At 57.2% G+C, this 13,745-nt stretch overlaps 5 protein-coding genes across 5 annotated transcripts; 2 read left to right on the forward strand and 3 right to left on the reverse strand.

The window, feature by feature from the left end:
- Window positions 1-77: 77 nt before the first annotated feature.
- Window positions 78-3,197, reverse strand: UMAG_10533 (putative alpha-ketoglutarate dehydrogenase KGD1; the record flags this gene model as incomplete). Its single annotated transcript, XM_011392871.1, has 1 exon — window positions 78-3,197. The coding sequence occupies one exon, from the start codon at window positions 3,195-3,197 to the stop codon at window positions 78-80; it is 3,120 nt and encodes a 1,039-aa protein (XP_011391173.1).
- A 2,611-nt stretch (window positions 3,198-5,808) lies between these two features.
- Window positions 5,809-10,071, forward strand: UMAG_10534 (uncharacterized protein; the record flags this gene model as incomplete). Its single annotated transcript, XM_011392872.1, has 1 exon — window positions 5,809-10,071. One exon carries the CDS (start codon window positions 5,809-5,811, stop codon window positions 10,069-10,071), a length of 4,263 nt encoding a protein of 1,420 aa, XP_011391174.1.
- Window positions 10,072-10,276: 205 nt separating this feature from the next.
- On the reverse strand, window positions 10,277-11,041 carry UMAG_10535 (uncharacterized protein; the record flags this gene model as incomplete). The annotated part of the gene is made up of 1 exon (XM_011392873.1): window positions 10,277-11,041. One exon carries the CDS (start codon window positions 11,039-11,041, stop codon window positions 10,277-10,279), a length of 765 nt encoding a protein of 254 aa, XP_011391175.1.
- Window positions 11,042-11,593: 552 nt separating this feature from the next.
- On the forward strand, window positions 11,594-12,382 carry UMAG_10536 (uncharacterized protein; the record flags this gene model as incomplete). The annotated part of the gene is made up of 5 exons (XM_011392874.1): window positions 11,594-11,742; window positions 11,826-11,844; window positions 11,910-11,967; window positions 12,084-12,236; window positions 12,309-12,382. The coding sequence occupies 5 exons, from the start codon at window positions 11,594-11,596 to the stop codon at window positions 12,380-12,382; spliced, it is 453 nt and encodes a 150-aa protein (XP_011391176.1).
- A 133-nt stretch (window positions 12,383-12,515) lies between these two features.
- Window positions 12,516-13,733, reverse strand: UMAG_04456 (cAMP-dependent protein kinase catalytic subunit TPK2; the record flags this gene model as incomplete). Its single annotated transcript, XM_011392830.1, has 1 exon — window positions 12,516-13,733. The coding sequence occupies one exon, from the start codon at window positions 13,731-13,733 to the stop codon at window positions 12,516-12,518; it is 1,218 nt and encodes a 405-aa protein (XP_011391132.1).
- Window positions 13,734-13,745: the final 12 nt, after the last annotated feature.

Here is a 13,745-nt window from a genome sequence, read left to right on the forward strand (position 1 = left end):
TTGGCCGTATACTAGCTCGATAACGATCAACACCATTGGGAATTCTTTCGCATGAAACAAGCGGCGAGTGGCCGAATCTACAGAAGCTCATCAGAAGCCTTCCTGTCCAAGTCAAAGGCGTCCTTGAGATACGCCTCGACTTCGGCCTTGTGGGCGACCTTGGAACCGGTAGCCACCGAACTGCTAGGCGGCCTGGAAGCCAAGATGACAATGTCGTTCTTATGATGCTGTGTGTGCCTGCAGGCGGTCCTCAACCTAGGCTGCAGATACGACCATGCACCATTGTTCAAAGGCTCCTCCTGGCAGAAGACCAGATCGGCGTTCGGGTACTTGTCCAGAGCCTGCACCACTGCCTCGTAGTGCAGAGGCGAGAGCTGCTCGATGCGCGAGATGGCGACATCCTTGATGTTGTTCTCCCTCCTGTGCTTGAGAAGCTCAAAGTAGGTCTGACCAAACGTGAGAATGTGACGCTTGATCTGATCGGGCGCTACCAGCTCGTCCTTGCCCTCCGAGGCGTGAGGTTCGGGGATGAAGCGCTGGAAGCCAGTGCCGGGCAAAAAGTCTTGCAGGTTGGATCGCGCCTCGGGGTGACGGAGCAGCGACTTGGAGAAAAAGTTGACCAGCGGCTTGCGGAAGTCACGGTGCACCTGGCGACGAAGCACGTGGAAGTAGTTGGCAGGCGTGGTGCAGTAGACGACGGCCATGTTGGAATCCTGATGCTGACGGTTGCTCTTTTCAGGTGTGGGGAACTTGAACGGGTGGTCATCGCAGAGCTGCAGGAAACGCTCGATGCGCGCCGACGAGTGCTCGGGACCCTGACCGTCATAGCCGTGCGGCAGGTTGAGCACGAGGCCGGTGCGCTGCAGCCACTTGCGCTCGCCCGAGGCAATGAACTGGTCGATGATGCACTGTGCGTTGTTGGCAAAGTCACCAAACTGCGCCTCCCAGATGGTCAGGTTCTGCGGTGAGACGAGCGAGAATCCTAGCTCGAAACCCATACATCCGAACTCGGACAGCGACGAGTTGCAGACCACAAACGGAGCCTGGCCTTCGCCGACGTGCTGGAGCGGCGTGTAGGTGCCCTCGTTCTCCTGATCGTGCAGTACCGAGTGACGCTGCGAAAAGGTACCACGCTCGACATCCTGACCCGACAGACGCACGTAGTTGCCCTCGAGCGCGAGCGAGCCAAAGGCGAGCGCCTCGCCGGTGCTCATGTCAATGTTTTTGCCCTCTTCGACCGTTTTGAGGCGCGTCTTGAGGATGCGACCGAGGTTGCGGTGGACAGTAAAGTCGTCCGGGTAGGTGGAAACGGTTTTGCCAATGTGCTTGAGCGTTTGCTCCTTGACACCAGTGTCTTTGTGGTCGAGGATCTGCTCGGCGAGTTGCTTGGGTGAGGGGAAGCCCTCCCAGGCACTCGAGAGCCATTCGCGCTCCTCGGGTCGATAGTTTTTGCTCTTGTCAAAGGCCTCCTCGAGCATGCCCCATACCCACTTTTGGTGCTCCTCGATGTCAGACTTTGTGAAGCTGCCTTCGTCGACGAGGCGGGCGGCGTACTTGGAGAGCGTGGGGTCCTGCTTGGCAATGGCGGCGTACATGCGTGGCTGGGTGAACGAGGGCTGGTCGGTCTCGTTGTGACCGTGACGTCGATAGCAGACGAGATCGATGACAACGTCCTTTTTAAAGGTGGCACGCCAGTCGGCAGCGAGCTGCGAGACAAAGGTAACCGCCTCGACGTCGTCGCCGTTGACGTGGAAGATGGGCGCGTCGATGGACTTGGCAATGTCCGAGGGGTACGGCGTGGAACGGGCAAAGCGAGGATCGGTGGTGAAGCCGATCTGGTTGTTGACGACAATGTGAACGGTACCGCCGGTGGCGTAGTTGGGGAGGTTGTACATTCCCATGGTCTCGTAGACGACGCCCTGACCGGCAAAGGCGGCGTCACCGTGCATGAGGAGTGCCATCGAGGTGGCGTGCTCCTTGTCCTTGGCAAAGTCCTGGAGGGCGCGCGTCTTACCGAGCACGACGGGGTCCTCGGCCTCGAGATGCGAGGGGTTGGCGACGAGCGAGAGCGCAACTTTTTTACCGGAAGGGGTGGGACGGACGTAGTTGGCGCCGAGATGGTACTTTACGTCGCCTCCGCCTTCGCCGTCGTCCTCCTTGGCGGCAAACTGGTGGAGAATACCCTCGATGGGCCTGCGAATCACGTTGGCGAGAACGTTGAGACGGCCACGGTGAGGCATGCCGATGGTGACGCTGTCGACGCCGTGCTCGACGGAACGGTCGATGAGCGTCTTGAGACCGGGGATGAGCGATTCGCCACCCTCGAGACCGAAGCGCTTCTCGTTGGGATACTTGGAGGCGATAAAGCGCTCAAACGAGTCGGACCAGATGAGACGGTCGAGGATGGTGCGCTTCTCCTCGACCGAGTACTTGAAGGGTTCGGGAGTCTCGATACGCTTTCGGAGCCAGTCGCACTTTTCGCGATCGGGAATGTGGACGTACTGTACGCCGATGGAGCCGCAGTACATGCGCTTGCAGGCGTCGATGATCTCGCGAATGGTGAGCTCGTGGATGCCCGAGTCGACAAAGTTGGGAAGCAGACCGGGGCCGAGACGCATCTTGCGATCCAGGTCAGCCTGGGACCAGCCGTAGTGCTCAATCTTGAGCTCCTCGGGGACGTTGGGGTCGAGATCGGGGTCGAGGATGCCGAGAGGATCGAGACGGGCGATGCGGTGACCACGCACCTGGTAAGCTCGGACGAGGAGCTGAAGCTTTAGGTGATCATCGACGGCATCGGTGGAGCCGCTGAAACCCGAGACGTCGACGGGGGGCGCCTCCATGGGAAGAGGCATGAGAGTGGGAGGAGCGCGAAAAGCGTGCTCACTGGCAAGGCCCTTTGCGAGACCGGAAAAGTAGACGTCCCAAGAGGCGTGGACGGATTTGGGGTCTTGTTTCCAGAGCTTGTGCATCTCTTCGGCATAGTAGGCGTTGGTGGTGTTGATAAAGGTGTCGGAACCGGAGGGAGCATTGGGTTTGGCAGGAGCAGGACTAGCCTGTTGAGACTGGGACGAAGACTGGTAGGATCTGAGCGAAGCGTTCAAAGTGCATCGATTTGGAAGACGCGCCGAGACCGAGGCGAGAGTGGAGGCGCTCCAAGCGGCACGGGGGATGGTGCGCGAAGAGATGCTTCGCAGCATTTTTGCTTTGTTCCGTTTGGAGTTGTGGCTGAGAGGGTCGAGTGTTGACGATTGAAACCAGACCAGGGGTCTCGATTCACTCGTTGAAGATGGTGGCGGATGAGGAACCAAGGAGGAGAGCAAAGAGCGAGCAAAGAGCGAAACAGGACGCGAGTTGTGGAGTATAATCACGAATATTTCTGATCGCAGCAGAGCCAAGCAGAGCCCAGCAGAGCCAGCAAAGCGAGCCAGCAAAAGCAAGCAAAAGCAAGCAAAAGCAAGCAAAAGCAAGCAAAAGCAAAGAACCAACCGAGTCCGTCTCTTCCGACAAACAGTCACGAGTGCGTCGCTGAGTGGCTGAGTAGTCACGAGTCGTGAGTTTGCCCTGTTCCCTTTTCCCCTTTCTTTTTTTTTTGTTGCTTTTGGCACGGTCGAGTTGTTCCGAAATACGAATTATTATATATAATTCGACGAGCTGACTCACGATGAATCGCGAATCGACAAGCACGATTCTTTGATTTGAGAACAAAAGAGACAGGAGAGAGCGGAAAGAAGCGAAGACGAGCAAAGCAGGCAGAGCACGTTGAGCCCAAGTTGATCACGAATCTTGAATTGACCGGCGGCGTAAGTGACAGAGTGCGCCACTCGGTCCAATTCATGTTCCTGTCCAGCTCGATGGCAGTCCGCGGTGTGCGAATGTTGGGCAGCAAGGTGAGTATGTCGTTCATCCTTGTCCGTTCTGGCCGATAGTTGTGCTGCTGCTGCTGCTGCTGCTGCTGCTGCTCTGCCCTCCAACTGGCTTCCGTCTCGGATGTTTGCGGCGATTCGACCACGTCGTAACACGTAGGCATTCTGTGATTTATCCAGAGCAGCGCCACCACAACCGAAACGCGCAGCAAATCACAGCGCAGCAAAATGTCCAACATCGCAAGCCAACACGGAGAGATCCGTTTCTCCCACGCTGCTGCTCCATGTTCATGTGTTGGCTCGATTCGTGATTCACAATTCGTGATGGATTCCATGGCTATAGTCGGCTTAACATAAGAGTATAGCTTTGCATGTTCACTCGCGCGAGCGAATCACGAATCACGAATCACGAACTACGAATCACGAACCGACGAGTCGACGTCCCTTTCGCGCATTATTTATTACTTGTTTGCAATGGTGCTGTGTGCTCAGCTTTCAGGTTTGCATCACGATGGGCATGACAGACTCAATTCTGCTTTGGAAACGGTCGCTTAAGCGAATCGTAATTCTTATTCGTGAATAGACTCGGACGTCATCACACTCGTTGCTTTGGATGAATGATTGTGATTACTTTGGCCCGCTGCATCGGCATTGCTCTAGTCACTCTGCTACAGGGTGGATGCGGTGCTGTGCGGTGCGGTGCGGTGCTGTGCTGGGGTGTACTTGGTTGCGTGGGAGAATCACGTGTCATCGCTCTCGACTCACGACTTGCGACTGATCAAGAGCAGCAGCGGCAACTTGGAGGCACGAGACGGATCAGCTCAAGGTGCCAGTCAAGTGAGTGACTTTGGCCATTCGTGATTGGAAGAATGTTACTCAATCGTGAATCCACCGTCTGTGGTTTGGCTCTGCTTGTTTAAATATTAACAAAATCCACCGAAAACAAAATATAGTAATCACGAATAGGATTCACGAATTCATTCACTAGTCAAAGATCGAATCACGGATTGCATCACCTCGCCGCTGCGCCGCTGCGCCGCTGGCCGAGATTGACAATCACGAATGGACAATTATTCGTGATTGGTTGCTTTGCCAAGCTGGCGAGTGGCGAGTGGCGCGTGGCCAGTGAGTGAGTGTAGATAACCCTGGTCAATCACGAATGTACTAGCACTACTCGTGACTGTATCAACGCTCGTTTAGGGTGACACTCTGTGGCTCACGTTTCTGTAGGACACTGTGACACTGTGACGCTGTGGCGCTGTGGCGCTGTGACGCTGTGGCGATTTTAACTATGACACTCGTCAGCTTGTCTTGTGCTTTGGTTGTGCAGAGCGCAGCGCTGCGTCTCAAGTCGGTTTCCTGCTCGACAACTCTCTCCACATTTGTGATTCGTGGTTCACTCGTGGTTCACTCGTGGTTCACTCGTGATTCACGGGTGACTGCCATCTTTACCGCCTCGACCTCTGATCCGCATCCATCTCGTCGGTCTTTGCCTTTGAACACCAACAACGCTTCCACTCGCATCGTCTCGTATCGACTCTACTCGGCTTCCACCGCTTCCATCGTACAGCGTTTCATTCACCATCCTCGCCTCGGCTCACCAACTTTGACCGCATTCATTTCACACCAGCAACCGCGTGCACTGCTACATCTCTAGCCTCCTCTGTTCACTCTAGCCGCCACTCGGTCCGCAAACAGCACCGCTACAATCCGCGCTTCCATGCTCTAAATCCCCCTCTCTCTTCGACCCTTTGTCGCACGCCAACACCACCATGCTCCTCTTTTGATCCGTTGCCGTCCTGATACACTCTGCCGAGCTCTAGACCCTCTCATCCACCCAGTCGCTCCAATTCGCTTCTCGTTCTGGCTCTCCTTGTCCACACCTTCGCATCGTCTCCCAAGTTTGTCTCCTGACATCCGTGATCGTCTACCCAACATCGTCATGATGTCGACCCAACCACCAGATACAGCTCCAAAGCAAAAGTCGCGCAGATCCTTGCTTCCTTCGCTCCACCTCGGCTCCTCCTCGTCCGCCTCGTCCTCCTCACCCGCCTCCATGCGACCACCCTGTTCATCATCCGCACTCGGCTCGTCTGCTGCACAGCCAGACTACTTTGCCACCGTCCATGTGCCCGACGCAGAGACCACCAACGCCGTGCGCATCGTCAGCCCCTTTGCGCTCGCCACTCCACTGGTCTCCTCCTCCTCGGGTGGTCGTCTGCCTTCGCGGCCCAACACCGCCGACCTACATTCCCGTGATGCAGAGCCACATCCTTGGGCCAAACTCTTCCCAGACGCTGGCATGACTACCGCCTTGCCAGATCGCTTTCGCATGCCAAACCTAGCTGTACCGCCTACACCCGCTGCCAATCCTACCGCCGTGCCCATCCAGTCGAGCCTGCCTAGCCCGAGCTCGCCTGCTCAACCACCAGATTCCCGGCGCAACCTCTACTTGCCTCCCCAACTCAACCTCCGCCCTTCCTCCAGTGCTTCGCTCCCTTTGCCTGCCCGCTCTTCCTCCTCGCACACCAAATCCAGCGCTTCCAGCGCTTCCACCGCCGATCTCACCAAGTTTAAAGCGTTGGATGTCGACGCGCTTGCCGACGCTCTCCTGCCGTCTTCCTGCAAGCGTCAAGCCCAAGCGTCGTCCATGGCCGCTCCACCACCCACATCCACAGACGTTCTCATCCTCGACATTCGTCCCTCCACTTCTTATTCGATCGCTCGCATTGCATCCAGCATCAACATCTGTGCTCCAAGCACCTTGCTCAAGCGTCCCGCCATCACTGTAGAGCGCATCGAAGACGAAATGCTTGGCAGCTCAAGCGATCGGCGCCGCTTCATGCGCTGGCGAAACGGCCCACTCAAACCCAAACCTGACGCAAACGCCGGCGCTTCAGATGACGCTTCGCTCGAAGCGCTTCGCAAGCGTAGTGCCACCATCACTCTGCCCGCCGACGAACCGGGCATCAACAAGATCATCGTCCTCGACACCGACACCTCCCGCATCGACGGCGCAGGCAACGCCACCGCCGGTGGCGGCGGTCCGTGTCTCATCGGCGTCCTCAAAAAGTTTGAAGCCGCCGGCTTCGCAGGTGAGCTCTGTTGGCTCGTTGGCGGCTTCAACAAGCTCGCCCGTTGCAAGAAAGCTCAACAATTTATCCATACAGGCGCGCCTGACAAGCACGCTCAACAGGACAGCTCCAGCAGTGCCCACACAACCAGCACTCCCACTTCCGCCCATCTGCAAAGTCAAAAGCCACCTGAGCTCAAGCTCAACGGCGTCGCCGCTCCTCCTTCCTTCGCCAGCCCCGCTCATGCCGACGACCAGCACAAGTCGCTTGTCCAGCCGCGAGCGCTTCCCATCGAAGCTTTCCAGACGCAGAGCACAGTAGCTGGTTGGCCCGGTCAATCTACCTCTCCATTCCACCACCAAGCCCAACCCGGCACCTCTGCAGACGGCTTCCGCTTCAACCTTGCCGCCCGTTCGCACCACCAACATGGCCACGCCGCCGACACCAACCGCACAGCCCACGCCAGTGCAGCGAACCGCTCGGCAGCTGCTTGTGCCAACCCTTTCTTCGACAACATCCGCCAGAACCGCGAACTACAGCACGGCATCACCGAAAAGATCCCCATGGAATTGCCCCACATGAACGAATCGCAAACCCAACACTTGCCGCCCTTCCTGCAGAAGCTCATCCATCTGTCCCAAGATGATCGTGCGCTTGCTCTTGCCCAAGCTTTCTTCGAGATAGAAAAAGCCGAGCAGAACCGACTGATCGCCACCATGCAGCAGCATTCCGCCGAGTCCGACCACGATCCGCGCTCCAAAGATTTTGCCACCGCCCAGGCCGCGGCGCTGCTCAAGCAGTCCTCCTCGTCCTCATCCTTCAGCGCCGCCAGTCAACACCTGGAGCCCGCAGATCATTCGTTCCCTTTTAGCATTGCTGCCGCATTGGAGCGTGGAGCCGACAATCGCTACAACAACATTTGGACCTACGAGCACAGCCGAGTCCGCCTCTCAAAGCCTCAGTCGGCTCATGACCCTGGTTCCGACTACATCAACGGCTCCTTTGTCCACCCGCCCCACCAATTCGGCAGCAAGCGCCGCTACATTGCTACGCAGGCACCGCTCCCCAGCACTTTCGACGCCTTCTGGACCGCCGTGTGGGAACAGAACAGCCGTGTCATTGTCATGCTCACCCGTGAGCACGAGAGCGGCCGTCTGCAGAGCCATCCGTACTGGCTCAACACTGCTTACGGCGACGCCCTTCGGCTTACCAAGCTCGAAGAGGTTGTCCTCGACCAAGCTGGACACCAGATGCGATCCGAAGAATGCAGCCATCTGCTAGGCAACCATCAAGAAGCCGGTGCGCTCTTCCCCACCATGCCCTCATCGCACAGCGCCGCGAGCAGCTCAACTTGCGCGCAACCCAAACGCGAGCCAACTACTGTGCGTAGAACTCTGCTTCTCAGAAACCTTGCCGAGCCGCAAGTTGCTCCTCGCAAGATCGTCCAGCTGCAGTACATCGCCTGGCCCGACTACCATATCCCCGAGACTCCCCAGTCGCTGCTCACACTCATCGACCTGGCTGACTCTGTGCAGAATGCCGCCGACGCTGAACTGAGAAGTTCGGCCAGCCGCGGCCGTGCTCAGACGGCCGGTCCTATGGTAGTCCACTGTTCGGCCGGCGTCGGCCGCACCGGTGCCTTTATCGTCATTGACGCCGCCCTCGACGTTCTTCGCAGAGTTCGACGCCGACAAAAGATGGCTGGCGCTGCCAACGGTCTCTGTGGCATTTCCGAGCCCGCGATTTGGGAGAACGACTTGGTTGCCACTACAGCAACTCGCTCGCCAACTTCAGACGGCACTCGAGATGCGGACATGGTAGCACCCACATCGCCTCTCGCTGATCGGTTTCCGCGGACGCCCCGACGAAGTCTCAAGCGCGAGCTATCTCCGACCGGCATGGACATAGATTCCGGCAGCAACCATGGGTCTACGCGCGACTTGAGCTCGCCACCTCCCATGTTTCGATCGCGCTCCAACGAAAGCGGTACTGGCGCTGATGCGGCCAGTCTTTTCAGTAGCAGCCTGAGCAGTACGGGCAGTTTCGGCACTCGCAATGCCAACGCGCCAAGTGCAGCGCGAGGCAAGATGCTTTCAGGCGATACGCCCATGCGATCCACTCAGTCGATGCAAGCGCCCACCGCTGGTGGTGACAGCAGCATAGCAGCAGCGACGAGCGGATTCACCAACCCTTTCAGTTCACCCGTGTTCCGATTCAATCCACTTTCCAGTGCGAGAATTCGACACATGGGCAGCAGTGGCACGCCAAACTCACTGGGCCAAGATTCGGCCTGCTCGCCCCGCCAACAGCACGATGGTGGGCTGAGCGCCAATGACGTTGGATCGGATCCTGCATCTTCGCCCACACGTCTGGCTGCCTTGCAACTCTCGTCACAAGATGCGTGGCGTCAAGTTTCGTCGCCCTTTTCGGAAGTTTCGACGCCCTCGTTCCAAGGAGGCGGATCAGCTAGGTCGTCCTTCTCCTCTGCTGCGGGTGTGCACTCGCGTCTGTCGAGCGGCGGCAATGGGCTTGCGCCGAGTGGGTCGGAGGAGAAAGCGCGATCGATCGACGAGGCATTGATGTCGGCTGTCAATCCGTCCAACTTGACCATCTTGCAACAGGGCCAGAGCCAGGATCAAGCCTGCAAGGGCGTCGATGGTGCAACAGCGGGCGATACCACCACGTCAACCATCACGGGCAGCAACGAGCCGACGCCGTTTGATGCCTCGTCGTCGACCACGTCCAACGTGTTTGGGTTCACAGCGCAGCCTCAGTCGCAGCAGCCGGCCACGCGTGCCGAAAGCATGTCGGCGTCAAACTCTGCCGGCTCAACGTCTTCGTTCATGGATGCATTCACCCAACACACGCCCAACACGTCGGCGCATTCGACGCCGGCCAACGCGACGCACGAATCGCAGACACTGCTTGTGGCGAATCACTCGACGTTGACCAACACGGACGCGTGCGAGGCGGACGAAGCGTATGCGAACGGCCAAGACGTGATCCGCTCGATCGTCGAGGCGGTGCGGCAGCAGAGGATGTCATTGATCCAAACGGCAAGACAATTTGTGTTTGTCTATTCGGCGGTACTAGCGGGCCTGTTGAGCGATCTCAGCAGGGAAGGCGTGGTATGATGTGTGACAAATTCAATTCTGTTAGACTTGATCAAGTCTGGAAAGATGAGAGGGTGCATGTGTGTACTTTACAGGGACGATTCCAGAGGGTGAGGGTATGAGAGATGGCGGTGTGGGTATTGCAGGTGGATGCGATGCTTGGTGTAGACTGTGGGTGGTGTCAGTGTGCAAGACCAGCCATCACGAACGATGGGGGTCGGGAGTATTACTTGATATAGCGATTCATGAATTTTTTGTGGAAGTCAGATCTTGTGAGATCGTTGATGAAGGAAGGGGCGGAATGGGCGTTGGTAGAGGTGGTGGCTTGGTTTTTGAAGATGACATCGTGGTCCCAGCGGTTGTGGATGGTGAAGTGGGGGGAGGTGTCGGAGGTCGGGGTGGATGCGGACGCGTCGAGAGCGTGGTGGAGGTTGAGGAGTGGATTGGCATGTGCGAGTTCGTGGTCGCGAGAGATACTGGCGGAAGCGTCGGCCTGACGGTGGAGGGCGGCGTGTTGAGCGGCTCGTTCGGATTTGATCTTTTGCAGCTCGAGCAGCAACGCATGCTGCTCGTCGGACGCGCTTGGCGAGTCGGACGACTCGTCATCACTCTCGGACGAGCTGTGCGCATGCGACTCTTCAGATGCTGACGAGCGATCGAGTTCGAGCTGAATCGCTTGTTCAATTGCGCTTGTTCTCTGTTCGTCTTGGACGGTCGGCGATGAATGCGGTAGAGCGAGCGGTGGCAAGCCGTCGTTGATGCGCTTCTTGTTCTTGGCCGACCACTCGGCGTGCTCGAGCTCACGCTTCAGATCGCGCCGCGTACCTGCAGCATGTGTCGCCGCAACACCCTCGGCGCTCGATAACGCGGGTCGTCGCAACTTCAGCTTGGTGTGCTGCGGTATGCTCAGCACACTGCGTTGTTGCGAGAGGTGCGCATTCGATTCGCGTCCCTTAGCAGCTGTAAATGTGGGTCGGTGCGTGGTCGACATGATCGGCTCGCACAAATCGGCGTCTACGCTCCAATCGCCAAGCCGTTCCGGGAATGCGTGGCTTAACGTGTACCTGCCGGTCACGTTCGGGCTCACCGTCGAGCTGATGACGAGCTACCAAAGTCCCAAGTGCTAACGATCACGCCAAGATGATCGTGCGTCGTAGATTGTGTGTGTAGGATAAAGGCCAACATCAACTTGACCATGTCGCCTTGAAAAGCGGCATCGAATCGTGAGTGGCTCCACATTCATGCAATTACTCGGCCGATAGCATCCTTGCGACACGTATGCAAATTCGCACGCTCTATTGCGCATGCTCAAGTCACGACTGTATGGATTTACAAGTGCGAAATATACACTCGTCAGTCAGACTGTACTGCCACGAGTTATTGACGATTGCAAATGCAAAGTTGGGTGCCCGATGCTGATCGAGACGATCGATCGGGATGCGAGCGTGACGCACGCTGGGCTTGTACTTTGACGCTCTCACGCTCACACCAGCTTGGCTTGGTGCGAACCACCATCCAACTTGGACACGTTGTCTCGATCTCGATGAAATTCTGCACAGGCGTTGTCGTATGTACGCTGCTTGCTTCGGCGGTGCGCGCGGACACGCGCTTGTCGGACAAGCTGCAGGTGGGCGTCAAGTACCGTCCGGAAGTGTGTGATGACAAGTCGCAGGCGGGAGACTTGTTGGCCATGTAAGTTGAGCAGTACTCGCTCGCGCATAGAGTGGAGGGATCGAGATCTGACTATTGCGCGTTTTGCACCCGCTTCTCGCTAGGCACTACACGGGGACGTTGGTAAGTGTGCCGTACCTCAGCTACGAGCGAGCGCGTCACTGACGAATCGTCACTCTCCATAACAGGCGGATGGCAAAAAGTTCGATTCGTCGCTAGACCGCGGTCAGCCATTCGAGTTCACCTGTACGTACCAACCCATCCCGTGCGCGCTGCGCAAACATCTACTGACCACTCGCTTGGTTTGTGCATCCTGTTGCGTTGCTGTGTCTCCTGCATTCGCGCTTTGGCCACGCCTACAGTGGGAATTGGTCAGGTCATCAAAGGCTGGGACAAAGGATTGCGCGACATGTGCGTGGGCGAGAAACGCAAACTCAAAATCCCGCCCTCGGAAGGCTACGGCTCCGCGGGCGCTGGCGGCGTGATCCCCCCCAACGCGCATCTGATCTTCGAAGGTAAGTCTGCGCCTTGTGAGCCTTGCGTTGCTCAACCACACACCTACTGACACCTGGAATCATCACCGACAGTCGAGTTACTGGAGATCAAAGGCGCGCGTGTGAGTGCCAAGCAAACCACCGCTTCCGCACACGCCGAATTGTAGAAGCTGCGTTGCAAGAATGCCTTTAGTTCCGCCGTGAAAACATCCGTTGAACAGTACAAACAGCGAGCCAAGTGAGCGAGTCTGTGATAGAAAGAGACCGATTCGTGATTGGTATGCGCGTGTTGAGCCAGCCTCAGAAATCCGGGAAAAGATGGCCCAAGCTATCGGGGAGATCAGTGCGACTGTATTCGGTCACATCGTTTTCAGGATAGCGTTCAAACTGGCTCGAGTCGCCATCGGCGGTAACGGTGGGCAGGTAAGGCGCCGGGATTTCTCTTCTATACAACCTATCCCAATCGACCTCTGCAAACCACAGGTGACCAAAGATATCCTTGCTTCCCCTATGCAAGTTACCATAGCGCTTACTGAGATCCGCAGTCAACAGGTTCTTCAACAGATCCTTGACGCCCGTTTCAAAGTAGGGCGGATACCTGACCTTGCAAGCGATGATTTTTTCGTACAGCTTGATCGGATTGCCGTCCTCGGTAAAGAACGGCGGATGACCGGCGAGCATCTCGTACAGCAGAACGCCGAGCGCCCACCAGTCGACACTCTTGTTGTAGCCTTTGCTCGACACGATCTCGGGCGCCAGGTAGTCTGGTGTACCACAAAGAGTCCACGTGACATCGGGCACGTACTTTGCAAACCCAAAGTCGGTGATCTTGAGATGTCCGTCCGCAGACAGGAGGATGTTTTCCGGTTTCAGATCGCGGTAGATGATGTTGTTCTGGTGGAGGTAGTCGATCGCAAGCGCCACTTCGGCGGCGTAGAACTTTGCGACCGGGTGAGGGAAGCGTTGTGATTTGCGAAGAAGCGTGAACAGCTCTCCGCCTGGTACGTAGTCCATGACCATGTACAGGAAAGTCGAGTCTTTAAACGTGCCCCACAGATTCACGAGGAACGGATGGCGAACGATCGAAAGGATCGCACGTTCCGAATTCGTGTGTTCGACCTGCTTCATCTTGACTACCTGCTCCTTGCGCAACACCTTGATCGCGTAGAAGCGGTGGTTGTGGCGCGAACGCACCAGATGCACACGCCCGAAACTGCCCGTGCCCAATGTGCGCTCTACTGCGAAATCAGTCAAGGCGTATCGACCGCTCAATTTGCGTTGCTGAGCAGCAATCGCGAGTGGAAGCGACGCCGAGCTGTAAGTACCTGTTGAGTTGGCGCTGGCGACGTGCGTGGGCACAGATGTAGCGCCGACTACCGCTGGTGCTGGATGCTGTGATGACGACGCCCCACCTCCTGCTGTCGCTGTCGCTGCTTTCGCTGCTGCAGCAGCAGCAGCAGCAACAGCTGCTTCATGTGTGGCCGAATAGTCGACGGGCTGTTGTGGAATAGCAGACATATCTACGGAAAC

The sequence above is a fragment of the Mycosarcoma maydis genome, chromosome 14 (genome assembly GCF_000328475.2).
Source record: "Mycosarcoma maydis chromosome 14, whole genome shotgun sequence".
NCBI classification, from domain to species: domain Eukaryota; kingdom Fungi; phylum Basidiomycota; class Ustilaginomycetes; order Ustilaginales; genus Mycosarcoma; species Mycosarcoma maydis.